Source organism: Gouania willdenowi, chromosome 5, assembly GCF_900634775.1.
Source record: "Gouania willdenowi chromosome 5, fGouWil2.1, whole genome shotgun sequence".
In the NCBI taxonomy this organism is placed as follows: Eukaryota; Metazoa; Chordata; class Actinopteri; order Blenniiformes; family Gobiesocidae; genus Gouania; species Gouania willdenowi.
In genome coordinates, this window is record NC_041048.1 from 34,421,602 (window position 1) to 34,444,508 (window position 22,907).

Sequence of the window (22,907 nt, forward strand, 5' to 3'; positions counted from 1 at the left end):
AAAGCATATATTTAAAAGTTTATCTAACCGTATTCTTTTAATTAGAAGATGGTTAACATTTTAGAAATCAAACGATCAGTCTACTGTAGTTAATTAAATATAACATTTTCTGCTGATTTAAATATAAATTATGTACAAGATTATTGATTTATTTATTATTTATCAGGGGTCGATTGTGTCTGCTTATTTGATTTATTATGTATATGTATAAGAGTTGTTTGATGTGCATTACGTTTAGTATTTATAATAAAATTATTCTTATTTGTTAACAATTTAGATTTTGTGCATCTTGTGTTAATCTGACTGTGTGGTCATTATATCTGTTTTGTCTCTTCGCTTACGTACATGGTTATGGTGTTGTTAAGTTGAAATTAGATGTTCTAAAACTGTTTGACCTTGTCGTTGAAAATAGCTTTGAAAAAGTTGGACTGACTGAGGATATATTTTATTAACAGGATTATTGAGTATAAAGATATATAATTATAGTATTACACACTAAAAGAAACCATGAATAATACTTCACATCAACAGAACCATGCGTGTGTGTACGAGCGCACGCGGCCACATGTTTTTAAGGAGTATATGTCTGCAGAGCCGGAAGCCCTCTGTCTACAACCCATTGATTTAGGACCCAACTGATTTTTTTTTTTTTTTTTTGCAACAGCACCGACCAAAGGAACACAGGTTTACGAGCTGGATTTAGAGCATGGACTTTAGTCTCAAGATGGACGGCAAATAAGCACGTGAGTAATGAGCGAGAATCATATTGTTCTGTAAGAATCTGACAGCAAAAAAAAAAAAAACTTACAGTAGGATGGTACATACAGTAAATATTTGCTTCGATATGAAATGCAAATGTTAATCTGTCGGCTAAATGGTTTGTTATAGCATCCCGCTGAGCTGCACGAGTTTGGTTCAAAGTAGTTTCCGGAAGCCTTGTTGACTTAGTTAGCAGCAGTAATTATATCTACTGTAAATGATGCCTGGCACACCATGTATTGTTAAAAAAAAATTGGTATTTAATTAAAAATAGCAAATTTATGGTAAATGTAGGAGGTGTTGATGCAGTGGTGAAGTTTTTTTTTGTCATTAAAGCATCAAAATAATTAGCGCCCCATGCAATAACATTGCACCTGGCGTAGTGCTTTAATAATAAGTTAACATTTATATCCTAAATTAACCACATATTTTCAGGCCTGTCTGAAATTTGTGGTTGTCAGTTAAAACAGCCACAATAATAGTGCTGTGCTCAGTTTATTTGTATCAGCTGTATTTATCTTGATGCTCATGTAATGTGAAAATGACTTTCTAATTGTTATATTAAGGTTTATTTGGCTTTCTCTGCAGATTTACACTATGCTTAGATGTATTAGAAAAGGGATTAACTAATAATATTACTTGTTTTATCTTGAGCTCAAGTTTTTTTTTTCTCTCTCCTTTTTAAAATACACATTGCGATCCAGAAAAGGCATTTTTTACCTGAGGTGAAGAGGTGCAGTACATGATGCAGAAACTATCACTGTGTTCTGCAGCCCACGAAGCCCTTCAAATTAAAAAAAAAACATTTGGAGGGCCATTTCTACCGGACTGTTGTTTATGAAGGTACATTCAAATTGATTTATCCACCTTTTCAGTCATGAGTAGTAACTAAAGTATTTTAAAATCTATCTGCTCTGTGAATCTGTTGCACAATAGTGTTTTTTTGTGTGTGTTACCTTTATGTTTTAATCAGCTTATGAAACAATGACATTGTTTGGTGAACTGATTGTTGACTACAATGTTAGAGTGAAAATAATAATTATATATATATACAGTATATATATATATATATATATATATATATATATATATTGTGAGTTGACAATTTTTTGTCAAAATGACTTTGTTAAACATCTTGCACTTTGCAAGACAAAGCAAAGTATCAACATTTTGGCACTAAGAGACAGCACCATCCCTGCCTCAACCTCTGCTGCATTTAATGGTACTTTTTACATTCGTAGATTTTCATTACATAACTACATTGTCAGCAATAACATCAGTATTTTTTCAAATGTTATCAGTGATGCAAGTTGCATTTTTAGTTCCTTGCCAGCCACACAACTAATTTAAGATGTAGCAAACATCATAATAATGTCATTTTGTCCTTTTTTATTTTGAGAGTGTACTCAATACCAAGCAGTCAAGGTGGCTGCATCATAAGAACCTGCCGATCTACATTCACAATTAGGAGGAACAAAACAATCTGTATGCATACCTCAACACACTGCTTGTGAAGACCTTTATAGGACTTAGTATTACAAAGTTGAGTTTATTTGTGGGGTTCTTTTTCCTGAGGTGAGAATGATCCTGCCCTATTCTTGTTTATACTTTAGTATTTCTAAACCTCTTTATAATTATTAGTTACTATAGTGCTTCTGTTGGAGGAGCTTGAGAATGTGTTGATGCCTTTTGTTTGTCATAATATTTGTGGGTGTGCGTGCGTGCGTGTGTGTGACAGTCACATCAGGTGTGTGTGTGTGTGTGTTTTAGTCACATCAGACTCAGCTCTGTCTCCATACCGACTCACTCCTCCTTGAGAGATAATCCATCCCACCTCACAGGTGTGGTTTATCGAGATGCTGATTAAACAGAGAACCGAAACCTAAGCTTATTTCCTGGACTGCAGCTTCTCCTCAGTGTGTGTTTTAGTCACATCAGACTCAGCTCTGTCTCCATACATCCTCCGACTCACTCCACCATTCCCAGCACCATGGCCACTCTCAACCAGCAGTATGAAGAGAAGGTTCGGCCCTGCATCGACCTCGTCGACTCTCTGCGCTCTCTGGGTGTAGAGAAGGACTTGGCACTGCCCGCCATCGCCGTCATAGGAGACCAAAGCTCTGGCAAGAGCTCCGTGTTGGAGGCGTTGTCAGGAGTGTCTTTGCCCAGAGGAAACGGTAAACTAAATGTTAATTCTAAATGCTAAATCTAAATGCTAAATCCAAATGTTTAATGGAAATCTAAATGTTAAATCTAAACGTTAAATCGGCGGCCAAGTGTAAAGCTAAATTCTACAACGTGGGCAGGTCAGCACCGGTCAACCACGCAGCCCCTCCTTAACAAAGAAACAAACGAAGTACAGAAAATGAGACGTTGAGTGAAAACAATAAACTACATTTAAAGACATTCTAAACTTTTTATAGCAATACAAAAAAGTTAAACTTGGCTCCTAACCAATGAACTGCAGACCAGTAGGCCTCCATTCTTGTTTGTGGATATCCAATGTCTTACCCAGATCCGTAATACTAGGTTTGTTTTCAGCCCTGTGTGAGACCTCTTTTGGTTTTATATTTTCAGTCAGTCCTTTAGGAACAAAAACTAGATATTTTCAAACTCTGAGTATGTCCGGGCTCAAATGAGGGAAATTCTGAGTTTCCGATTCCTGAAAGCGAGGTAAGTTCTACTCTGAGTATTTCACCATGGTAACATTTTTCGTGAACTGAACTTGCTCGCTGGCAGGTTTTGTCTAAAGGTGCATTCACACGGAATACTGCGGTCAAGCCAGCCGTGGTTCGCGTTTGCCTGGTCAAATCAGCCGCACGTTCTTTTCTTGTGCGCGAATATACTAACACTTACGGTAATCACAATGAGACCGGCCTAAAGAGCTGCTGGGAGAGAAAAACACATTTAAGAATATTTTGCCCAACTTTGACATAAAATAAAAAAATTTTTTTTTCCCATAAGTAGTCCATGATTCATATTTTGCTGAACTTAGTACATCCTAGACTACTTGCATGCATAATATTGAGTACCTTTACTGTGTACTTTTTGAGTAATCCTCTGTCAAAATCATATACAGATCACGAATTCTGGATTTTTCACCCAACTTTGACGTGGAATAAAACTACTTATGGAAAATTATCTTTTTATTCCACGTCAAAGTTGGGTGAAAAATCCAGAATTCGTGATCTGTATATGATTTTGACAGAGGATTACTCAAAAAGTACACAGTAAAGGTACTCAATATTATGCATGCAAGTAGTCTATGAAGTGCTAAGTTAATCCAAATATGAATCATGGACTACTTATGGGAAAAAAGTTTTTTTTATTTTATGTCAAAGTTGGGTGAAATATACTTAAATGTTTTTTTTTTTCTCTCTCTCTCTTCCAGCAGCTCTGCAGGGCGGTCTCATTGTGATTACCGTCAGTGTTAGTATATTCGCGCACAAGAAAACAACGTGCGGCTGATTTGACCAGGCAAACGCGAACCACAGCTGGCTTGACCGCAGTCACAGACTGTGACTGAAATAAATTAGATTACATTAAAATCGATGTAAATGATGCAACCTCAAGTTATTTTCCCTCAAGTGACGTGACTTGTGTAATTTGAGCAATGAGGTCGTGTTGGACGTGCTGCTTTACCTTTTTTGCTAACAGTAGTTTTCTTTACAACATTGGGGATGCAGAGCATTTAGGGAGAGGCACTCTATGCAGAGCAATCAGAAAGGTTGCTCTGTAAAGCAATATGGTGGCGCTACGGTTAAAGCTGCAGTTTGTAAGATTTTTTGGCATCAATTGGAATCTGGATTCCATCAATTGGAATCTGGATTCCAATTGATGACCAATGAGAGGCGGCCAGGCAGGTCAAAGCCAGGTGACGCCAGGTGACGCAAATCAACCTCTATGCCAGTTTTTCCAAAACGGTGTGCCGTGAGGAAAGTCCAGGTGTGCCGTGGGATTTTGGGACAACAGTCATACATTATTATTTAGTGCCCTATTAATGAAACGCCGTCACGGTTCCCTTCTAAGCCAGCAGTCAATCCAATTGATACATTTCTCTCTGTTAAGCCAATGTCAAAAGAGATAATGTCTAACCTATACAACCTAATTCCTAAATTGCACTGTCCCTCTATGGATGCTACTAGAACAGCTTGGGAACAGGACCTAGGCTTTACTTTTTCTGATAATGTATGGGATTTAACCCTTAAACGAGCGCACTTGTCTTCCTTATGTGCCCGTCACGCTCTTTTGCAGTTTAAAGTAGTTCATCGCATTCATATATCTAAAACCAAACTGGCTAGCATGTGTCCTGATGTCGACCCTACTTGTGATAAATGTAAAGGTGCTCCTGGCTCACTCATTCACATATCTTGCCCCGCTTTAGCTCAGTTTTGGACATTATTCTTTCAATCTATGTCAGAGATACTTCACCAACTTCAGCCAAACCCTTTGACCGCTATCTTTGGCATATCCCCAGATTTGGACCTGCCAAAAGCAAAACTTAATGTCCTGGCCTTTATGTCTTTGCTGGTCCAGCGAGCAGTTTTACTTAAGTGGAGAGATCCTGTCCCGCTGTCTCTTGTTTAGTTGTTTTTGTGGTATTTCAATGCTTTTAATGCCTGTTTTACCATTATTACCATGTTGATTCAAGCTGTTCTTTATTTCTGCATTATATTGAACATTGTGGTCTGGACCCCAGTTCTAAGTGCTGAATAAAGCACTAGCAGCCAGGTGTAGGCAAACGGGGACATACTGTTTTTTTGTACCAATTTGCTTCCACTTGAATATAACCTTTCTATAAACTGTCTGTGAAATATTATTTGACAGACTTAATGATATCACGCTTATAATCCCAAGATCAAGAAGTGCCAATTTTTACAGAACGTGAGATTCATTCATTCATGTGTGGTTTGAAAGTTGAAATTCATATTTTATCTAACCTCTGATCAATAAAACAGGCATTGTCACAAGATGTCCTCTTGAACTGAAGATGAAAAGAACAAAAAAAGGACAAAAATGGGTTTGCAGGATTAGCTACCAAGGTAAGGAGGAGAAAATAATGGAACCTGCAGATGTGGAGAAAAAGATCAGATACGGTGAGGTGACGTTCGCTTTCAGCATCACTCCTTAATGTCACTAATAAAAGCCAAGCATGGCTTAGCTACAAAAACCTGTTTGGTTTCTCCTCTCAGCTCAAGACGTAATGGCTGGCGTTGGGGTTGGAATCAGTGATGAGCTCATCAGTCTGGAGATTGCCTCCCCAGATGTTCCTGATCTGACACTCATTGATCTGCCTGGCATTGCCAGAGTTGCCATGAAGGGACAACCAGAGAACATTGGTTACCAGGTATTCCACTTAGTTAAATCAGAAGCCTTGTCTCATAATAATAAATCATATGGGCCTGTTCTCTTAAGGACCCTTTAAGGCAGGAATCAGTGAAAAACTTTGTACATATTTTCCCCTCAAATTTTCTGGTGTTGAAAAATGTCTAATTTTTAAAAAAAATTCTATATAAATCTGTAGATAAAGAGATTGATTGAGAAGTTCATTACCAAACAAGAAACCATCAGCTTGGTTGTGGTTCAGTGCAATGTGGACATTGCCACCACTGAGGCGCTGAAGATGGCCCAGGTGGTAGATCCAGACGGAGAGAGAACTTTGGGTAATGACACAAGTTGCACAGGTATTATTCAGTTTCAATGTGACAGGATGTTGTTCATCAATCTTTTCTTTTCTCTCAGGCATTTTGACCAAACCTGACCTGGTGGACAAAGGCACAGAGGAGACGGTTATTGAAATTGTCCATAACGAGATCATTAACCTGAAGAAGGGCTACATGATTGTCAAGTGCAGGGGTCAGAAGGAGATTGCAGAGAAGGTGTCTCTGTCTGAAGCAATACAGAGGGAGAAGGATTTCTTTGAACGACATGCAAATTTTAGGTAAGTCAGTTGCTGCCAGCATTGGTGTGATGATCAGCACTTTTTCTGAAAGCAAGAAGGTCTTAGGGTTTATATCAGAGCTTGCATGATTTTCCTTCTGGTATTAGGGTTTCTTCCACCATCAGAACAACCATTTAAGGAGGCGGGTGTGTGAATGTGGTGGTGTGTGCTTTGTCACACACATCGAGTCTCCACTCACTCTGATCTGCGCATTTCTCAATTAATCGGTTGTACTTTACGACAAAAGCAGCTTTACTTTTTACTGCTAGGCGTGTTACAAAATACATTGAAATACATAGAGACACCACAACTTAAAATTGGTTAAATGGGAGGCAGAGCATTAAGCTATCAAGCTCCTTGCTTATAGAACCAGCTGCCAGTCTCAGTTTGGGGGCTGTTTCTCTCTTCACCTTTTAAGCTAAACTTAAAGGAATCCTCCACTGTTTTTAGAAGTTTGGCCTAATATCTTTGAAATGTACTTATTAGATGATGTGGGTTGAACAAAAGGCATTATTATGCATCATAATCATTTAATTGCCTTTTAAAAATGGGATTACTGTACAGTTAAGGTGCATTCACACCAACGAATCCTAAAACATTTAAAATGCCCTATGATTCGTTTGGGCGATGTGAACATGCAAACGATGTGTTGAGCGGATCAAACAGGCAAATTCTAGAGTAATTGTTTCTGCTGGTCTCAGAGCGTTACCAATCGAAGCCCAGATTAATTAAGAGCACCATTAACACAACCGCTCTTGGAGCAGATGAAACACACGGCATTGTGGGTGATCAGTAGAGCTGGTGATGGTGCAAAACAGGGTTTTAAAACCAACAAAAGCACGGCAACTTGTTGCTGAACATTTTGAAAGAACGCAGAAGTTTCTGTGCACTTTTAAGCTTTTGCTTTGACCCATTGATGAGAGCCTCTTCTTTAGGTTTCTGTTTTTTTGCCTTGAGAAGTCGCTACTCTAGTAACAGCACCCTCAAGCGGTTAGCTCATGCAACTGCTCCAGAGGGAGTGGATCAGAAGTTTTGCTCCTAACACAAACCGAGCCAAACCAGGGTGTTAAAATGATTAGCTATCTTACACTCATTCGACCGAGTCCAGGACTAAACCGGTGTGAAAGCACCCTTAAAGTTTAACTAAACCTGAAGGTTTTTGAAAGACTCCCACCCAAAAAGACTTCTATCCTCAGGGTTTGTGTGTCTTAAACTGGCCATAATTACTCGCTAATTTCAGCCATTAGAGCGTCAGTCACCAACAGTTTAAGGGAGAGTAAAGGCCCCTTAGGTGCTTTTCATCGCCTCTGTTGTTTGCTCATGTGGAAATGTTTTTTTTTTTTAATTTGTAGTGATTTCCTTGAGATAATAGATTTTTTTTCTTTATGAATTAATTTGAATTGAAATGAACTGAATCAGCGGTAAGTAGTATTTTATCTGATTTCCTGTAGTATGCACTTAGTAGTTGTTTCCATTTGCTGCAGTGTCTTGTATGAAGAAGGCTACGCCACTATTCCCAAACTGGCAGAGAAGCTAACATTGGAGCTGGTGCATCACATTAAGGTGGTATTGTGATAATGATTTTATTCATCATTGCAGCACCTGTTTAACTCCTTTTTGTGTAACTTGTAGAGATCTCTACCCAGACTAGAGGAGCAGATAGAAGAGAAACTTGCACAGACTCAGGCAGAGCTTGACAGATACGGAAACGGACCCCCAACAGATGAAGCTGAGCGACTGGTCTTTCTTATTGATGTGAGATACATCTACATACTATTTCCCTGACAGCAATTGTTTCTACTCGTATGTTTTTATTGGGTTTTAATATACTTGAATCTAAAATGTGTTGCAGAAAGTCACTGCATTTATACAGGATGCAATCAGTCTGACGTCAGGAGAGGAGCTGAAGTGTGGTGAGAGGCTGAATGTCTTTTCAATGCTCAGGAGAGAATTTGGGAAATGGAAAACCCACCTGGACCAGTCAGGAATACACTGTAGGGGTAATGTTTGAGCCTGGCACCGCTTTGTTTTAGTACAACTCTGACTTTCAACTATTTGTACATTCCAGTAAACAAGAGTATTGAACAAGAAATGGAACAGTATGAGGAGATATACCGTGGTAGAGAACTGCCGGGCTTCATCAACTACAAAACCTTTGAGATTATGATGAAAGAACAGATCAAACAGTTGGAGGAACCTGCTGTCAGGAGACTAAAGAAGGTCGGAGGTATTTATCTAAACCTAACCCCAAACAAAAATAATTAACTCATTCAGCGCCATTGACCTAATATTACGTCATTTCAAATCCAAACGCTCACTGCCATTAACGTAATATGTCAATAATGTTTTTTCACGGAGATTAATCAAGACACCCTGGCGGTGGTACCTCATCAATATCTACAGTGGGTATGGAAAGTATTCAGACCCCTTTGAATTTTTTACTCTATTTCCGTTTGCTAAAATCAAAAAAGTACATTTTATTTGTCATTAATGTACACTCAGCACCTCATCTTGACAGAAAAAAACAGAAATGTAGAAATATTTGCAAATGTATTAAAAAAGAAAAACTGAAATATCACATAGTCAGTAAGTACAGTAAGTATTCAGACCCTTTCCTCAGTATTGAGTAGAAGCACCCTTTTGAGTCGTCATGGGAATGATGCAACAAATTTTTCACACCTGGATTTGGGGATCCTCTGCCATTCTTCCTTGCAGATCCCCTCCAGTTCTGTCAGGTTGGATGGTGAACGTTGGTGGACAGACATTTTTCGGGTCTCTCCAGAGATGCTCAATTGGGTACAGGTCAGGGCTCTGGCTGGGCCAGTCAAGAATGGTCACAAAGTTGTTCCGAAGCCACTCCTTTGTTATTTTTGCTGTGTGCTTAAGGTCATTGTCTTGTTGGAAAGTGAACCTTCGGCCCAGTTTGAGGTCCTGAGCACTCTGGAAGAGGTTTTTTTCCATAATATCTCTGTACTTGACCGCATTTATCTTTCCTTCAATTGCAACCAGTCGTCTGGTCCCTGCAGCTGAAAAACACCCCCATAGCATGATGCTGCCAAGACCATGTTTCACTGTTGGGATTGTATTGGGCAGGTGATGAGCAGTGCCATCTTTTCTCCACACATACCGCCTAAAATTAACGCCCAAAAGTTCAATGTTGTTCTCATCAGACCAGAGAACCTTATTTCTCATAGTCTCGTAGTCCTTCATGTGTTCTTGGCAAACTCTATGCAGGCTTTAATTTGTCTTGCACTGAGGAGAGGCTTTCGTCGGGCCACTCTGCCATAAAGCCTCAACTGGTGGAGGGCTGCAGTGATAGTTGACTTTGTGGAACTTTCTCCCATTTCCCTACTGCATTTCTGGAGCTCAGCCACAGTATTATTTGGGTTCTTCTTTACCTCTCTCACCAAGGTTCCTCTCCCATGATTGCTCAGTTTGGCTGGACGGCCAGGTTGAGGAAGAGTTCTGGTCGTCCCAAACTTCCATTTAAGGATTATGGAGACCACTGTGCTCTTAGGAACCTTGAGTGCTGCAGAAAATCTTTTGTAACCTTGGCCAGATTTGAGCCATGCCACAATTCTGTCTCTGAGCTCCTTGGGCAGTTCCTTCGCCCTCATGATTCTCATTTGCTCTGACATGCACTGTGAGCTGTAAGGTCTTATATAGACAGGTGTGTGCCTTTCCTAATCAAGTCCAATCAGTTTAATTAAACACAGCTGGACTCCAATGAAGGAGCTGAACCATCTCAAGGAGGATCAGAAGAAATGGACAGCATGTGAGTTAAATGTGAGTGTCACAGCAAAGGATCTGAATACTTATGACCATGTGATATTTCAATTTTTTGTTTTTAATAAATTTGCAAAAAATTCTGCATTTCTGTTTTTTTTTTCTGTCAAGATGGGGTGCTGAGTGTACATTAATGTGAAATGCAATGAACTTTTTTGATTTTAGCAAATGGTTGCAATGAAACAAAGTCAAAATTTTAAAGGGGTCTGAATACTTTCCGTACCCACTATAAGCTGTAGTTTGACGTAGTGACGAACTGGTGCCCTTTGGATGATAGATTAGCCACTGATGCTACCACTACCTAAGGCGGAAGAAGTAGGAACGAGGTTATGGCTCGATGAAGTGATTTTGTGAAGTATCCAGCAGCTCACAACACCACATACTAACACAGAACATGTGTGGACCTGAGTGGATTATTGATAATGTTGCAATCGTGAGATAAAACCATCAGCTAACCGAGCCAAACCTGTCATCTCTGCGTGTCGAGAGGAAGAGGAAGTTGTGTCTGTGTGATTGACGGGGGGAGGAGATACAAAATACAGTAAGCAAAACATTAAACTGTGAGCCAAATAGCAAAATAATAATTTCGCCATCAAAAGCCTTGTCTCAGTGTTGGTGTTGTTTTTGTTTTTTTTTAGAAGGAAACCAATGTTCAGATGCTATAGTTTTCTAAAAAGAAAAAAAAAAAAATCTTTTCTCAGCTTTTTGCTCTGAAACTGGTGATTTGTACAAAACTTGCTCTATTCAACTGCTGATTACGGAAGAACGAAACAAGCTACACAAACATTATTTTTAATTTAATAATCTTTAAGAATCCGGTGTCATTTCAGATTGTCAGAGTACAAAATATCTTGTGGGTCTTTAAAAATCAGTCAAAATGCTTTAAACCGGCTGGCACTGAGGCAGGTAGGAATTTTGAAAATGGCTGGCACTGAATGGGTTAAAGTCACTTAGATGTGGTGTTCATTGTTTCCAGTGACATGCCATGACCACTAGGGTTGGGTAGGCACATTGCAAATTGAGACCACCAATGACCATTTCATATGTTTCTGCTGTCGTGTTAATTCAATTCAAATCAATTTTATTTGTATAAAGCAATTTCCAACAGTCATCTCAATGCGCTTATCAAAATATAAAATTCATAATAAGAAATAAAAAACCCAGTAAGATCCACATGAACAAGTGTTTAGCCATCTAATGAAATCAACATCATAAACACCATTAAAGAAACATGAACAATTATTTAATATAGCCTCCATACTCTCCCAACAAGATATATCTCATGACACGGCAGCACATCTGTTGTTTGTGTTGGAAACACAGAAACACGACACGTAAAAAATGACAAAAACTTAGAACAGCCTCAGTGAGGAGCATCCACAAAGTCAATCCTTCCTTTTGTACCATTCACTGTGAAAAGTATGAAACATGTTCTGACCTTACCTTTGGTGAAGCTCTGGTAACTCAGGTGTTGGTCTCCCATCTTTTAAAAGCTGTCGTTTTTCTTCAAAACAGTTTATCATCTCTAGCGCTGTCATCCACACTGTAGTGTTATCCCGCCCACTAGCTAGAGAACGTAGCAGCAGCGGTCACATGGGATCAATTCACTAATGTACTGTGAACTTACGTATAGCATTTAGCATAGCGCGGTTACGTGCAAAGGCAGCTCTCTATACTGCCTTTGCACGTAAATGGTTTTCATCTTGGGGACCTGACTGCGCATTAGGGCTGAACGATATGGACATAATTTCATATCTCGATATCGATACGATATGACAACGGGTTCGATGAAAACCAGGCATTTTTCAGAAAAATAAAAACATCATAATACAAAAAAATGTGGAAAGTGCAGTTTTATTTTTAAGAACTCACTGCCAGTCATCAACATTAAGGTAAATTATGAAAAAATAAATTAAAAATCAAACATTTTGCTGCAGCTCTGCTTTAACAATAAATAACAAATGCAGCAGCTGGTGGAACATTGAAAGTGCATTTAAGTGCAACAACATTTATATTCTTCAAAAGATCACATAACTGTATGCAGAAAATACATTTGCTACTAACAGAACAGAGGTAGTTACAGGCAGCACAACTTCTACAGATTCTTTGCCAGGAACACTAGTTTGTTAATCATGTCTGGCTTCAGACAGGACCTCTGACAACTCACAATGTTGCCTGATGCACAAAAAATTATCTCTGAGGAGAGCTGTTGGCCTGCATGCACAAGTATTTTCTTGCCATGTTGCTGAGCCAGGGAAAGTTGACTTTGTGAGTTAATCTCCACCACAGAAGGGGGTCCTCTTCGTTGTCAATTGTGGGGGACTGCATGTAGGCACTCAGCTCAGCTTCTATGGCAGCAGTGGGATCGATTGGTACTGTTGCACTTGTGGTGGCTCTTTTGAAGAAACTTCCCAGTGACTTCCTAGCCTTTTTGGTGGGTGGGGGTGAAACTTCTTCCACTCTGGTCTCTCTGCACTCAACAGAATGCTAGAAAATAGTAAAAACAACACACACACAAAAAAATAATTTAATTAGTTGTATATATGAATGATCATTACTGTATGAGCTAAATTTAAACTTAAATATTTACTAAAATATAAGATAATGTATTTTAAAAAAAAAAAAAAAAAAAAAAAAAAAAAAAAAAAAAAAAAAAAAAAAAAGGGGAGTGGTGGCCTAGTGGTTAAAGACGCTGGGCTTGTAATCGGAGGGTTGCCGGTTCAAGCCTCACCTGGGCTGTCACTTTGGGATGTTGAGCACGTCCCTTAACCCCGAAATGCTCCCCAGGTGCCGCAAAATGGCTGCCCACTGCTCCTCAGGGATGGGTTAAATGCAGAGGACAAATTCCATTAATGTAATAACATTACATGGCCAATTAAAGGCGAAAGCCCCGATTTAATCTTAATCTTAAATGGAAGGAACTGTTTACATTTACTCCATTCAAACCATTATTTTTACCTTGTGTTCCATCGTCTTCATCTCTGACACCAGTCTGGCTTTGATGATGGGGACGTCGTTAACACTTATGTATTGTGTCTTGTATCTTGGATCTAAGAAGGATGCCAGGAGCTCTTGTGTAACTCTCTCTTTATACTTGCTATTCAAGTACTCCAGAATTTTCTCTTTTAAGGACTTGGTCATGTCCGTATCACCCTCCTCTGGTGCCAAGATGGTTGTGTTAAACAGGCTGAGTGCTGGTTTGATGTGTGAAACACTAACATAATCCTCCCCTGACAGAGCATCCGTGAATTCAAGCAGTGGTCCCAGTGCCTTGCTGACTGACTCCAGCACATCCAGATCTTGATATCCAAGAATTAGGTGCCGGGTGTTTCTGTCCTCTGAGAGGACCTCATGGAGTGCTTTCTGCTGCTCCAGAATCCTGTTAATCATGAGCACCCTAGACCCCCATCTAGTTTGACACTCAGTTATGAGTCCATGGACTGGAAGGTTGAGGCGTTTCTGGGCTTGCTCACGTGCCACTCTCTTTTTCCAGCTGTGTGAGAAGTGGTGTACTGTCCTCGCTGATGTGTTGAAACTTCAACTAGACAGCCAGCCAAACTCCGTACAAAACAACACGGGAGTCAGGATGTAGCGTTCAAGCTCCTTAGTTTATTGCAGACTCTATGTGCATGAAGTTAAGAATCAGGAGTGAAACTGAAAATATAGACACATACATTGCAATTAACAAAACCTTTTTACAAAGACAAGTTTCAATCATCAAATAATAAACAAGCAACTACTTCACGCTTAAAGATGTGTACTCATTGTTTAAATGAAAGACTTTAATCTATGTTAAATACAAACAATTAACATGCAAAATAAACATTACTTTTCCTATGATAACAACAATATACATGTCACTATATTAAACAACTGAATAAACAAAAGATTAACTTACAGGCAATGCATCTTCCGGAGAAACAACCGATGGTAGCAGAGAGAGACTTCAGCTCCTACCACAAATCTAGCCTTCTACTGGGCCATGTGCTCACTAATACTTCCTTCTTCCTGTTCTTAAAGGAAGTGATGCAAAAAACCCCAACACTAAACAGCAGGGGGAGAAAAAAAAAGAAACAGCCTGGAAGGCAAAACAAGTGGCACACCAACTTTTTGCAGACACCTGTTGCACGGCTGATCCGGCTGTCACCTTTCACTGTGTTTTCTTGGAAAAATAAATGTACAAAATAATTAATTATTATATTACAACAGCTAAATAACCACATAATAATGCAGATTGTTTCCCCCCTCTCTCTCTCTCTCTCTCTCTCTCTCTCTCTCTCACACACACACCTATCTCCCTCTTTCTGTCTGAAAGTAATTAAAAAATAAAAATAAACATAGCAAAACGTACCTATTGCCAGGTGTAGCCTGTGTCCAAAGCACTGAAGGTGCGTCCAACCATTCACCTCCAAAGCCTTTATCATGTTCGATGCGTTATCAGTCGTTACGCAAACTTGTTGGTCCTCCTTCAAGTTCCAGTCTGCTAACGCACCTCTCATCTCCTCCGCTATATTATCCCCGGTATGCTCCCCAGGGAAGAATGATGTCTGCAGACAGCGGGTCTGGAGTTCGAAGTTTGTAGTAATAAAATGGATCGTTAAACTAATGTAAGGTTCGGTTGTCCAGCTCGACCACAGGTCCGTGGTTGTGGCGAAATGATCGATATCATGGAGCACGGATTCAACATTCATTTTACACTCATTATAAAGTTTCGGAATGGCCACTTAATTAAAATGTGTTCGGGATGGTATTTTATAACGCTTGTCCAACGTCCGAACCATTTTTTTAAAGCCTTCTTTTGAGACTGTGTACACAGGTACCATGTCTTTAGCAATGTGGTATGTTATAGCGTCGGTGAATTCTTTATATCTGGTGGACGTCGACTCGTACGGCGTAACGCTACTGAACGCATCAGCAATAAAACTTTGCTTTGGCTTATTTTGGGATGACTGAGAAGTCCCCGGTGTTTCTCTCATGGTCATGCACTCTTCATGCAGCACACGATGGTGTTGTTTCAGGTGGTGAAACATGTTTGTTGTGCTACCTTGCTTAGTCGCAATTTTTGCGAAACACGACCTGCACAACACCTCACTCTGGTTAACATTGTCCTTTCTGAATCCAAAATACCTCCAAATTATGGAGGATGATCTATGTTTTGGCACCAAATCAGATTCTGCACTGCCACCGGCCGCATTATCTCCCGCACTCATTTTCTTTCTTTCTTTCTAATTTATCCGCTGTCTCTGTCGTGTGTGCGCGCTGGCCTTAGCGGTGCATTCAAGGGCACTCGTTAAAATGACGTTTGTTGTAACTGCCAGAGTTGTATGCAGGGCGAGCGGGAAGAGGAGAAATCTATATCGTCTATATCGTTACTTTTTTCGATATTCATATCTTGAAAGTTCATATCTAGATATAGATACGATAACGATATATCGTTCAGCCCTACTGCGCATGTGCAAACACGTAAAATCACGCAATGAGAACGGAGGCAGAGGAGCAACGTGCCTTTGGGAGGGGGCGTGGCCTCCCTCTGCCTTACAGCGGAGCGCGAAAAAAAAAAAAAGACAGCTGTTCCAGGAAATAGCGCTGTTTAGTAATTTGGGCTATGAAACGCACAAAATGCGGACACTTTCAAACTTATAGGTACTGTAGGCTATTGGAAATAATAATCATATCAATTCACCATTGGGTAGGCACTGCCTACCTTGCCTACCCTGACGGCACATCACTGATTGTTTCAATTCAAACTAAGTTACGGCAGTTAATTAGAATTGTCTGAGATCAACATGTGATCCTTCTGCCTTAAACCAGGTGTTATTTGCATTGATTAGCCTGTTCCTTGTTTATTTTGTCCATGCTCTCCCTTTTTTTAAATGTACTGTTGTGATTTGATCACTTAAGTCTTTATACTACAGCCCTAACTTTGGATGACTACTGACCTATGTTTAGTACGAATGATATATTTCACACATCTTTAAACTTTTTCGGCAGACGCAGTTAAAAACGTGCTCATCCAGCTGGCCCATGCTTGCTTTGCTGGATTCCCTAACCTCCTAAAAGCAACCAAGGTGAGCACTGTAGCTTTTTGCTCCTACAACTCTGAAGGTTTCCTCAATGCTTAGTCTGATATTATTCAATTGTTTTTGGGGGTTTTTTAGGCAAAAATTGATGCCATTAAACAAAAAAAGGAGGCCTTTGCTGAATCGATGCTGAGAACGCAGTTCCAGATGGAGCTGCTTGTTTACTCCCAGGATCGAACTTACAGCAGCAGTTTCAGCGAGAGGCAGAAGGAGGAAAATCTGGTAACAGCGGACAGTGCATCTAAAATCTGGTCTGTTTTTTCTCAACCCAGCCATGTTTACAAACAGGACAATCATGCAAATCTTCAGAGCCTGAGAATGCACCTCAAATCCTATTACAAGGTAATTTTTTTTAATTTGAACTAGGTTTATTTATGATTTTTTTTTTACAATACAATCTTCAGAATATGCAGTTCTCATTGTTGAAATTAGAACACCACCCCCCTCCCACAGAAACATTGAGGAAGCCATTATAGTCAAAAGATTAAAAAAAACAAAGAAATGGTAATAGTGAAAAACATATACGTACATTAAATAAATGAGATGATGATAACTGACTAACAATAACATTAATAAAAGAAAAAAGGAGGTGTAAAAAAATACAGTACGGTGAATTACAATAAAGGATAAACAGACCCTTTCCAAAAAATTTAAATATCATGGAAAAGTTGTTTAACTTCCATTATTCCATTCAAAAAGTTAAACTTTCATAGATTATAGATTCAGGGCCCACAATTTAAACGATTTCAAGTATTTGTTTATTTTTACATAATTTGAGCTTCCAGCTCATAAAACCCACGAAAACAGGACTTCTCAGTTTTTGCAGAAAAAAAAGAGGAGAAGGAGGACTGGACTGTTGGCCAGTGGTCCAAGGTCCTCTTTTCCGATGAAACTAAAGTGTGCCTTTCATTCGGGAATCAAGGTCCAAGAATTTGGCGGAAGATGGGTGAGGAACAGAACATAACATTGCACCCCAAATCATGACTGACTGTGGATATTTCACACTGGACCTCAAGCAGCTTGGGTTCTGTTCGGTCAGACCGTGAAAAATATTTGGAGTTTTGTAGACTTCCAAAACTTATAACAAATCAGGGAGAACTATGTCAAAAATTAACAGAGGAAAGGAGGTGCTTGTGGCTAGCGAAGCTAAACCAGGATCTACGAGGCAAAAATCTGAAGGTTGGGTTCTATTTCATAATATTTCGTGAGATGTCTCACTATGGGATGTGACCTCATCCTACATTCCTCAGAAGCAGTCCGCTGGGAAACCCTCCCAACTCCTATAAAAGGAGGACACGGACAGGTGCGTACCATTCAAAAACCTCTTCTCTGTTATCTTGGTTTTTAGTTCTGTCCAGTTTAACTGTCCACAGACGGGATTTTCTACTTTCCAGTCAACGGACGCTGGCAAGACTATCGCCTACTTAAAACCACACCAGGTCAAGAAGTGGTTAAAACGGCTCTTTCTTTGCTCTGCTTGGTGAGTGCCATCCTTCACTGCCAAGGCACGTGCAACCTCAGAGCCTCAGCTCCGGCTGACTGCTCCTTTCGACACTGCTGCTTCAGCGCACGCGTTGGTCTCCAGCAGCCTCTCATTCCGGTGACAGCCCCGCTGCAAGCTTCCTGCCGCAAGACCGGAGCTCACACCTAGCTGTTGTCCTCGACCACTGCCCTCAACTCCTCCGGGCTTGTGCGCACTTCTGTCTCACTCCTGGGCCCTCAATGCGTTGTACGGTTCAGTTGCCGCTCTGTACCATGGTACTCGAGCTTCCGAACTCCAGTGACCCAGCTGCCATTCGAAACCCAACGTTGTCCCCAACATCTTGGACGTTCCGGCGCACGTTCCTTGCCAGCACCAGTGTGCTAGCCGCCACATGGTAGCGCAAGCTAATTCACCTGCTCTTCTTGCCTTCGTCAAGCGGTAATGGAGGCCGAGGCTCCTCTCACCAAGGAGACACGATGTACTGTGGCTCGCCTTTGTCCATGTGGGGGAAGACTCTCCAACAAGGACGAGCACAAAGCCTGTTTGAGCTGCCTGGGCATCGAACATGCCGGAATGGCGATCGAATGCCCGTGCTCTTGTCCGCACTGTGCCTCCAGAGGAGACTGGCACATCTTTTGGGCAGGCCCGAACAGGGCCCTTTTTTTCGCGCACGGCGCCCCTGCCGTTATGGATTGGGAAAAGGTGACTTCTCTGGACGTTGCTGCTCTCAGCTGAACCTGGCTGATATCTCCCCACTTGACGAGGGCATCCTTGTGATGGAATGTGAAGTGTTTGAGGGGGACTCCTCCGACCCACTCCTCTCGGGTGTGGATGATGAGGACGAGCTTTTCGTCACCCCGACTCGGGACGGACTGTTGGCTGCCTTTACTGCCTTTCAGGAGGTTTGGACGGCTCCACACCCATCTCCTATCCTCCGAGCCTGGACACGGTGGATGTTTGTAAACGTGCTGCTACAAGGCTGGCCATTCTTTGGCTCGCGTTGTGACTGAAACCACCAGGTCTCGCTATGAGGAGAAGTAGCTCCTCGTTTCCAGGGGCGCTCCGAGGCAAATCCTCCCCATCTTCCCTGAGCTGTTCATCGAAGTAGCGCGTCCCTGGGGTAGTCGCCCTTTCACCGGAAGGACCCTGGTGGCAGGTGCCTCCATCCTCAACTGCGTGGCCATGGAAAGCTGCGGACTGCTCAGGATGCCACGGAGAGTGATGCTTCTGTCAAAATCGGATCGTCTCCAGTCAGACCTGTACTGTAGGACTTACAAGGCTGGCAGTAGCCATGAATGTCTTCTCTCTCCTCACCGTCTACCAGGCAAAACTTTGTGATGATTTTGCTCTGTCCCAGGACCCAGCGATAATGTAGGCGATATCCACGGGTGCCGATGTCTTTGTACCCAACTCCTGGCAACAGGAGTGTGCTCGCTCGATCTTGCATAGCTGATGGCCGCTGAAAGATGCGATATCCGGGGTGAGCAGCGGCCTTGTTTTTTTTGTGCCCTGTTCATGCGATTCATACTTGTATGAGCAGGACAAGATGCCTCAAGAGGACCAATCAGCTGTTTGTCTCCTGGGCCAATCCCCGTAAGGGGATGCCTGTCACTAAGCAACGCCTGTCACACTGGGTGGTGGAGGCTATTGCATTGGCTTACTCGAGTCAGGGTCTGCCGCCTCACATTCATACACCAGTGTGACAGATGCAAGGCTTTAGTCAACCACTGGGAGCAACTTGTGGTTCAGTGTCTTGCCCAAGGACACTTCGACACATAGACCGGTATAGACTGGGATTGAACCCCCGACCGATCAGAGGACAACCCCTCTACCACCTGAGCCACGTTTGCACCTGTTCGTTTCCTCCTTTTATAGGAGGTGAGAGGGTCTCCCAGCGGACTGTTGCGCTTCACTGGCGATTTAGGATTGGCATAGTGAAATAGAGTGCTTCTGAGGAATGTAGACAGAAGTCACATTCCATAGTGAGACATCTCACTCATATTACTCATAAAACCGGGGTTATGAGAGTAACCTAAAGTTAAGGTTAGGTTATTAAAGACGTTATTGCATTACTTACTTTGGCCTTGACTTGATACTGCATCTCCCTCACGGCCTAACCCATCCACACATCATCTGGTTATAGGCCTCCAAACTTGGTTTGGTTTTCTGCTGTGTATGGGCTTGGTGAAAACCAGGAAGTTGACGATATCAGGATCCATAATAGATGGAAGACTCTCTAGGTCGTCACTGATCCAAGATGAGGGAGCCAACTCGTATGGATCTGCACCACCAATAAACTGTAACTTTTCCAAATATTGTGCCTTGTCCTGCGGACCAAGTCCTTCCCCATATGCCTTTGCATCTATAATGCATTTTGAGGAGCTTTTCTGTGGTTTATCCATTGGATTGTTCATCTGAGTGCCTCTAACATGGCCGCCCATCCGGGTTACTGCTCAGAACGTGACGTCCATGAAAACCCTCTAAGTGTGGCAAAAGACAGACAGCTTTGTGTGTGGTGTCCCAAACTCAGGTTTGTTGTCTCCACACCAATTACAGCCAGGAAGGCAAATTGTCTTAAATCTTTGCCTTTAATTTTGGAAAATGTATCAAATATCAACTTGAAGATGTCTGGTAAAACTATGGTTGGGAGGACCGTTTCCAGGCAGAGTGCAATTAGTTTTGAAATAATCTTGTTATCAATGTTAAGCAGCAAAATAAGGCGATGGTAGCCACAATCCTGTTTATTTTTTTTATATTTTAAAGCTAAGTGATATGGTTGCTTGTTGTAGTGTTTCAGGAAGGGAGGCAGCTATAAGTGATTAACTGAATACCTTGTTTAAAATAGTGGCCAATTTGTCAGAAAACATTTTTTAAAATTTTGTTGGGAACCCAACAGGCCCAGGGGATTTCACATTTTACATACATTTAATGGCCAGCTAAATTTCTCTAAAAAAAAAATGTAGATTGCAGTTCACATGTCTTTACCGGGCCAATGTGCAGGATCTCAACTTTTTGAAGGAATGACGTAATTTAATGGTCATCTCAGCGATTCAGATTTATACAGGTCACTGTAAAACCTCCTAAAACAGGAGTTGATTGCCGAGTGATCCACACAAACCCCCAAGACTCATCTTTATTCTCTTGTATTGTCTGACTTGCTGCTTTCTGGCAAAGCTGGTATGACAGTAGCTTTCCCATCTTTTGGATCTCATTAAGAGGTTTTCAACTTTTTGGGTAGTTAATAAATCAAATTCTTTCTAGAGAAGTAGGCATTCTTTAATGCCATCTGCTGATGAGGATGTTGCTAATTGCAGAGTAAGGTTAGAAATATTTTTAGTTAATTCATTAATGCGCCTATTCCTAGTTTTAAGCAACTGGGCATTGCATGAGATGATCAGACCTCTTAAGTATGCCTTCACTGCAACCCACACTGTTGATGACATTTCTGGTGTTTGATCTGTAATATAAAGTACATTTAAAGTTGATTTACTCCTTGGAGACATTATTGACACTGGTAGGAAGGACTGCTATCTCACTTTTGTATTTTCCTCCTTTAGATTGCTAGTGTGCGTCTGGCTGACCAAATCCCCCTGGTGATCCGCTACCATATGCTGCAACAGTCTACCATTGAGCTGCAGAGGGAGATGTTTCAAATGTTTCAGGACAAAAGCAAAGTAGAGCTCTTGCTAAAGGAGGATATGGAAATTGGCAAGAAGAGAGATACTCTGCAGAGTCGCCAGAAACGCCTCATGAAGGCCCGCACAAAGCTGGCGGAATTTTAAAGGGGACATATCATGCTAAATCCACTTTTTTAACCCTTAAATGCATTTTGATGTATATTTAGATTGTTTAGAAGCACAGAAAAGTTCAAATTAATCTATTCAGGTGCTCCGTTGATATCTTTATATTCTGTTTTGTTCATATTTTTCAATCTGTTTCGATTTTTCGATTCTCTATTACGTTTTTTGAACAATAACGTCAGCGGACATTAGGACATCGACTCCAGGCCCAACACTTCGAGCAATCTGCCATTTTTATTTCTCGCTTTTATTTTGTAGTCCAAGCTCCAGGATGCAGAAGTTACGAGAGGAGAAATCAAAAATGTTTGGTTGTTGGATGTAGTAACCCACACGCTTCATTACGTCTCCCAGCATCAGAACCTTTTCAAAGTGCCTGGTTGAGTTTTATTTTTCACGGAAATGTACCCACATCTGTGGGTAAGGTCATTTTTGTGTGCGCGCAGCACTTCAAGGATGACTGCTTCAGCAACCTCCGCCAGTATAAAGAAGGCTTGCAGAAAGACTTCGTCTGATTGAGGGGTCAATTCCTTCTATCTTTGGAGACGACGAACAGAGCACTTCGGTAAGCTGTAAATAACGCTAAAAAGTGCGATGATAAGACGTCCCTGTCATTGTTTTGTTAGCATTAGCAGTTGCACCGTCTTCATATGTTAGCGCTGTGTGCTCGTTTTAGATCCTTGATGATGTAGGGAACCAAACCACATCAAGCGTAAAGACCCTCTTCCTAGCAGGAATTAACCAAGGAGCCTGTTTCTTTATCACAAACTGTTTACACAATAACTGCCCCCGCAACTTTGAGATGTATAGCTAACCCCACTATGTGGTCTTTGAACCCAATACCGTAGCCAAAAAGACTGACCCAACTCTTTGAAATATTCAGTAGGAACTCTTTTTACGACTCCCCACGGGGGAAGAACATCCCTTTTCCCCCTCCTTTACAAACAGACACTTTTGGGATGCTGTAAGATCAAAGAACTGTCCCAAAGACCCTTTGACCCCCTGCAGATGTTGTCACCTCCGGAACCCAAACCACTGGTCACACAGGATGTTGGAATAAC

At 41.2% G+C, this 22,907-nt stretch overlaps 2 protein-coding genes across 4 annotated transcripts in view; both read left to right on the plus strand.

The window, feature by feature from the left end:
- Window positions 1-2,512: 2,512 nt before the first annotated feature.
- LOC114463128 (interferon-induced GTP-binding protein Mx-like) overlaps window positions 2,513-22,907 on the plus strand; it is a 57,583-nt gene continuing 37,188 nt past the window's right edge. Inside the window, exon 1 of the mRNA XM_028446400.1 lies at window positions 2,513-2,692. The gene's annotated coding sequence lies outside the window, so the exon portion shown is untranslated. The remainder of the gene's footprint in view (window positions 2,693-22,907) is intronic.
- LOC114463129 (interferon-induced GTP-binding protein Mx-like) lies at window positions 2,690-21,939 on the plus strand. 3 transcript variants are annotated; one of them, XM_028446402.1, is made up of 12 exons: window positions 2,690-2,936; window positions 5,718-5,855; window positions 5,952-6,106; window positions 6,284-6,422; window positions 6,502-6,700; window positions 8,185-8,263; window positions 8,333-8,455; window positions 8,553-8,700; window positions 8,769-8,927; window positions 16,478-16,554; window positions 16,645-16,908; window positions 21,607-21,939. In XM_028446402.1, the coding sequence occupies exons 1-12, from the start codon at window positions 2,750-2,752 to the stop codon at window positions 21,829-21,831; spliced, it is 1,893 nt and encodes a 630-aa protein (XP_028302203.1). In that variant the 5' UTR covers window positions 2,690-2,749; the 3' UTR covers window positions 21,832-21,939. The 3 variants fall into 3 exon arrangements, with proteins under 3 accessions (XP_028302203.1, XP_028302205.1, XP_028302204.1); XM_028446404.1 differs by having other exon boundaries at window positions 16,645-16,788; XM_028446403.1 differs by having other exon boundaries at window positions 8,553-8,694.

Bases quoted from the DNA above. Each gene is read 5' to 3' on its own strand.
- LOC114463129 (XM_028446402.1), top strand. From the start codon at position 2,750: ATGGCCACTCTCAACCAGCAGTATGAAGAGAAGGTTCGGCCCTGCATC. The intron at 6,107-6,283 runs GTATTCCACTTA...ATAAATCTGTAG, and splicing joins CAGAGAACATTGGTTACCAG to ATAAAGAGATTGATTGAGAA. The intron at 6,423-6,501 runs GTAATGACACAA...CTTTTCTCTCAG, and splicing joins AGACGGAGAGAGAACTTTGG to GCATTTTGACCAAACCTGAC.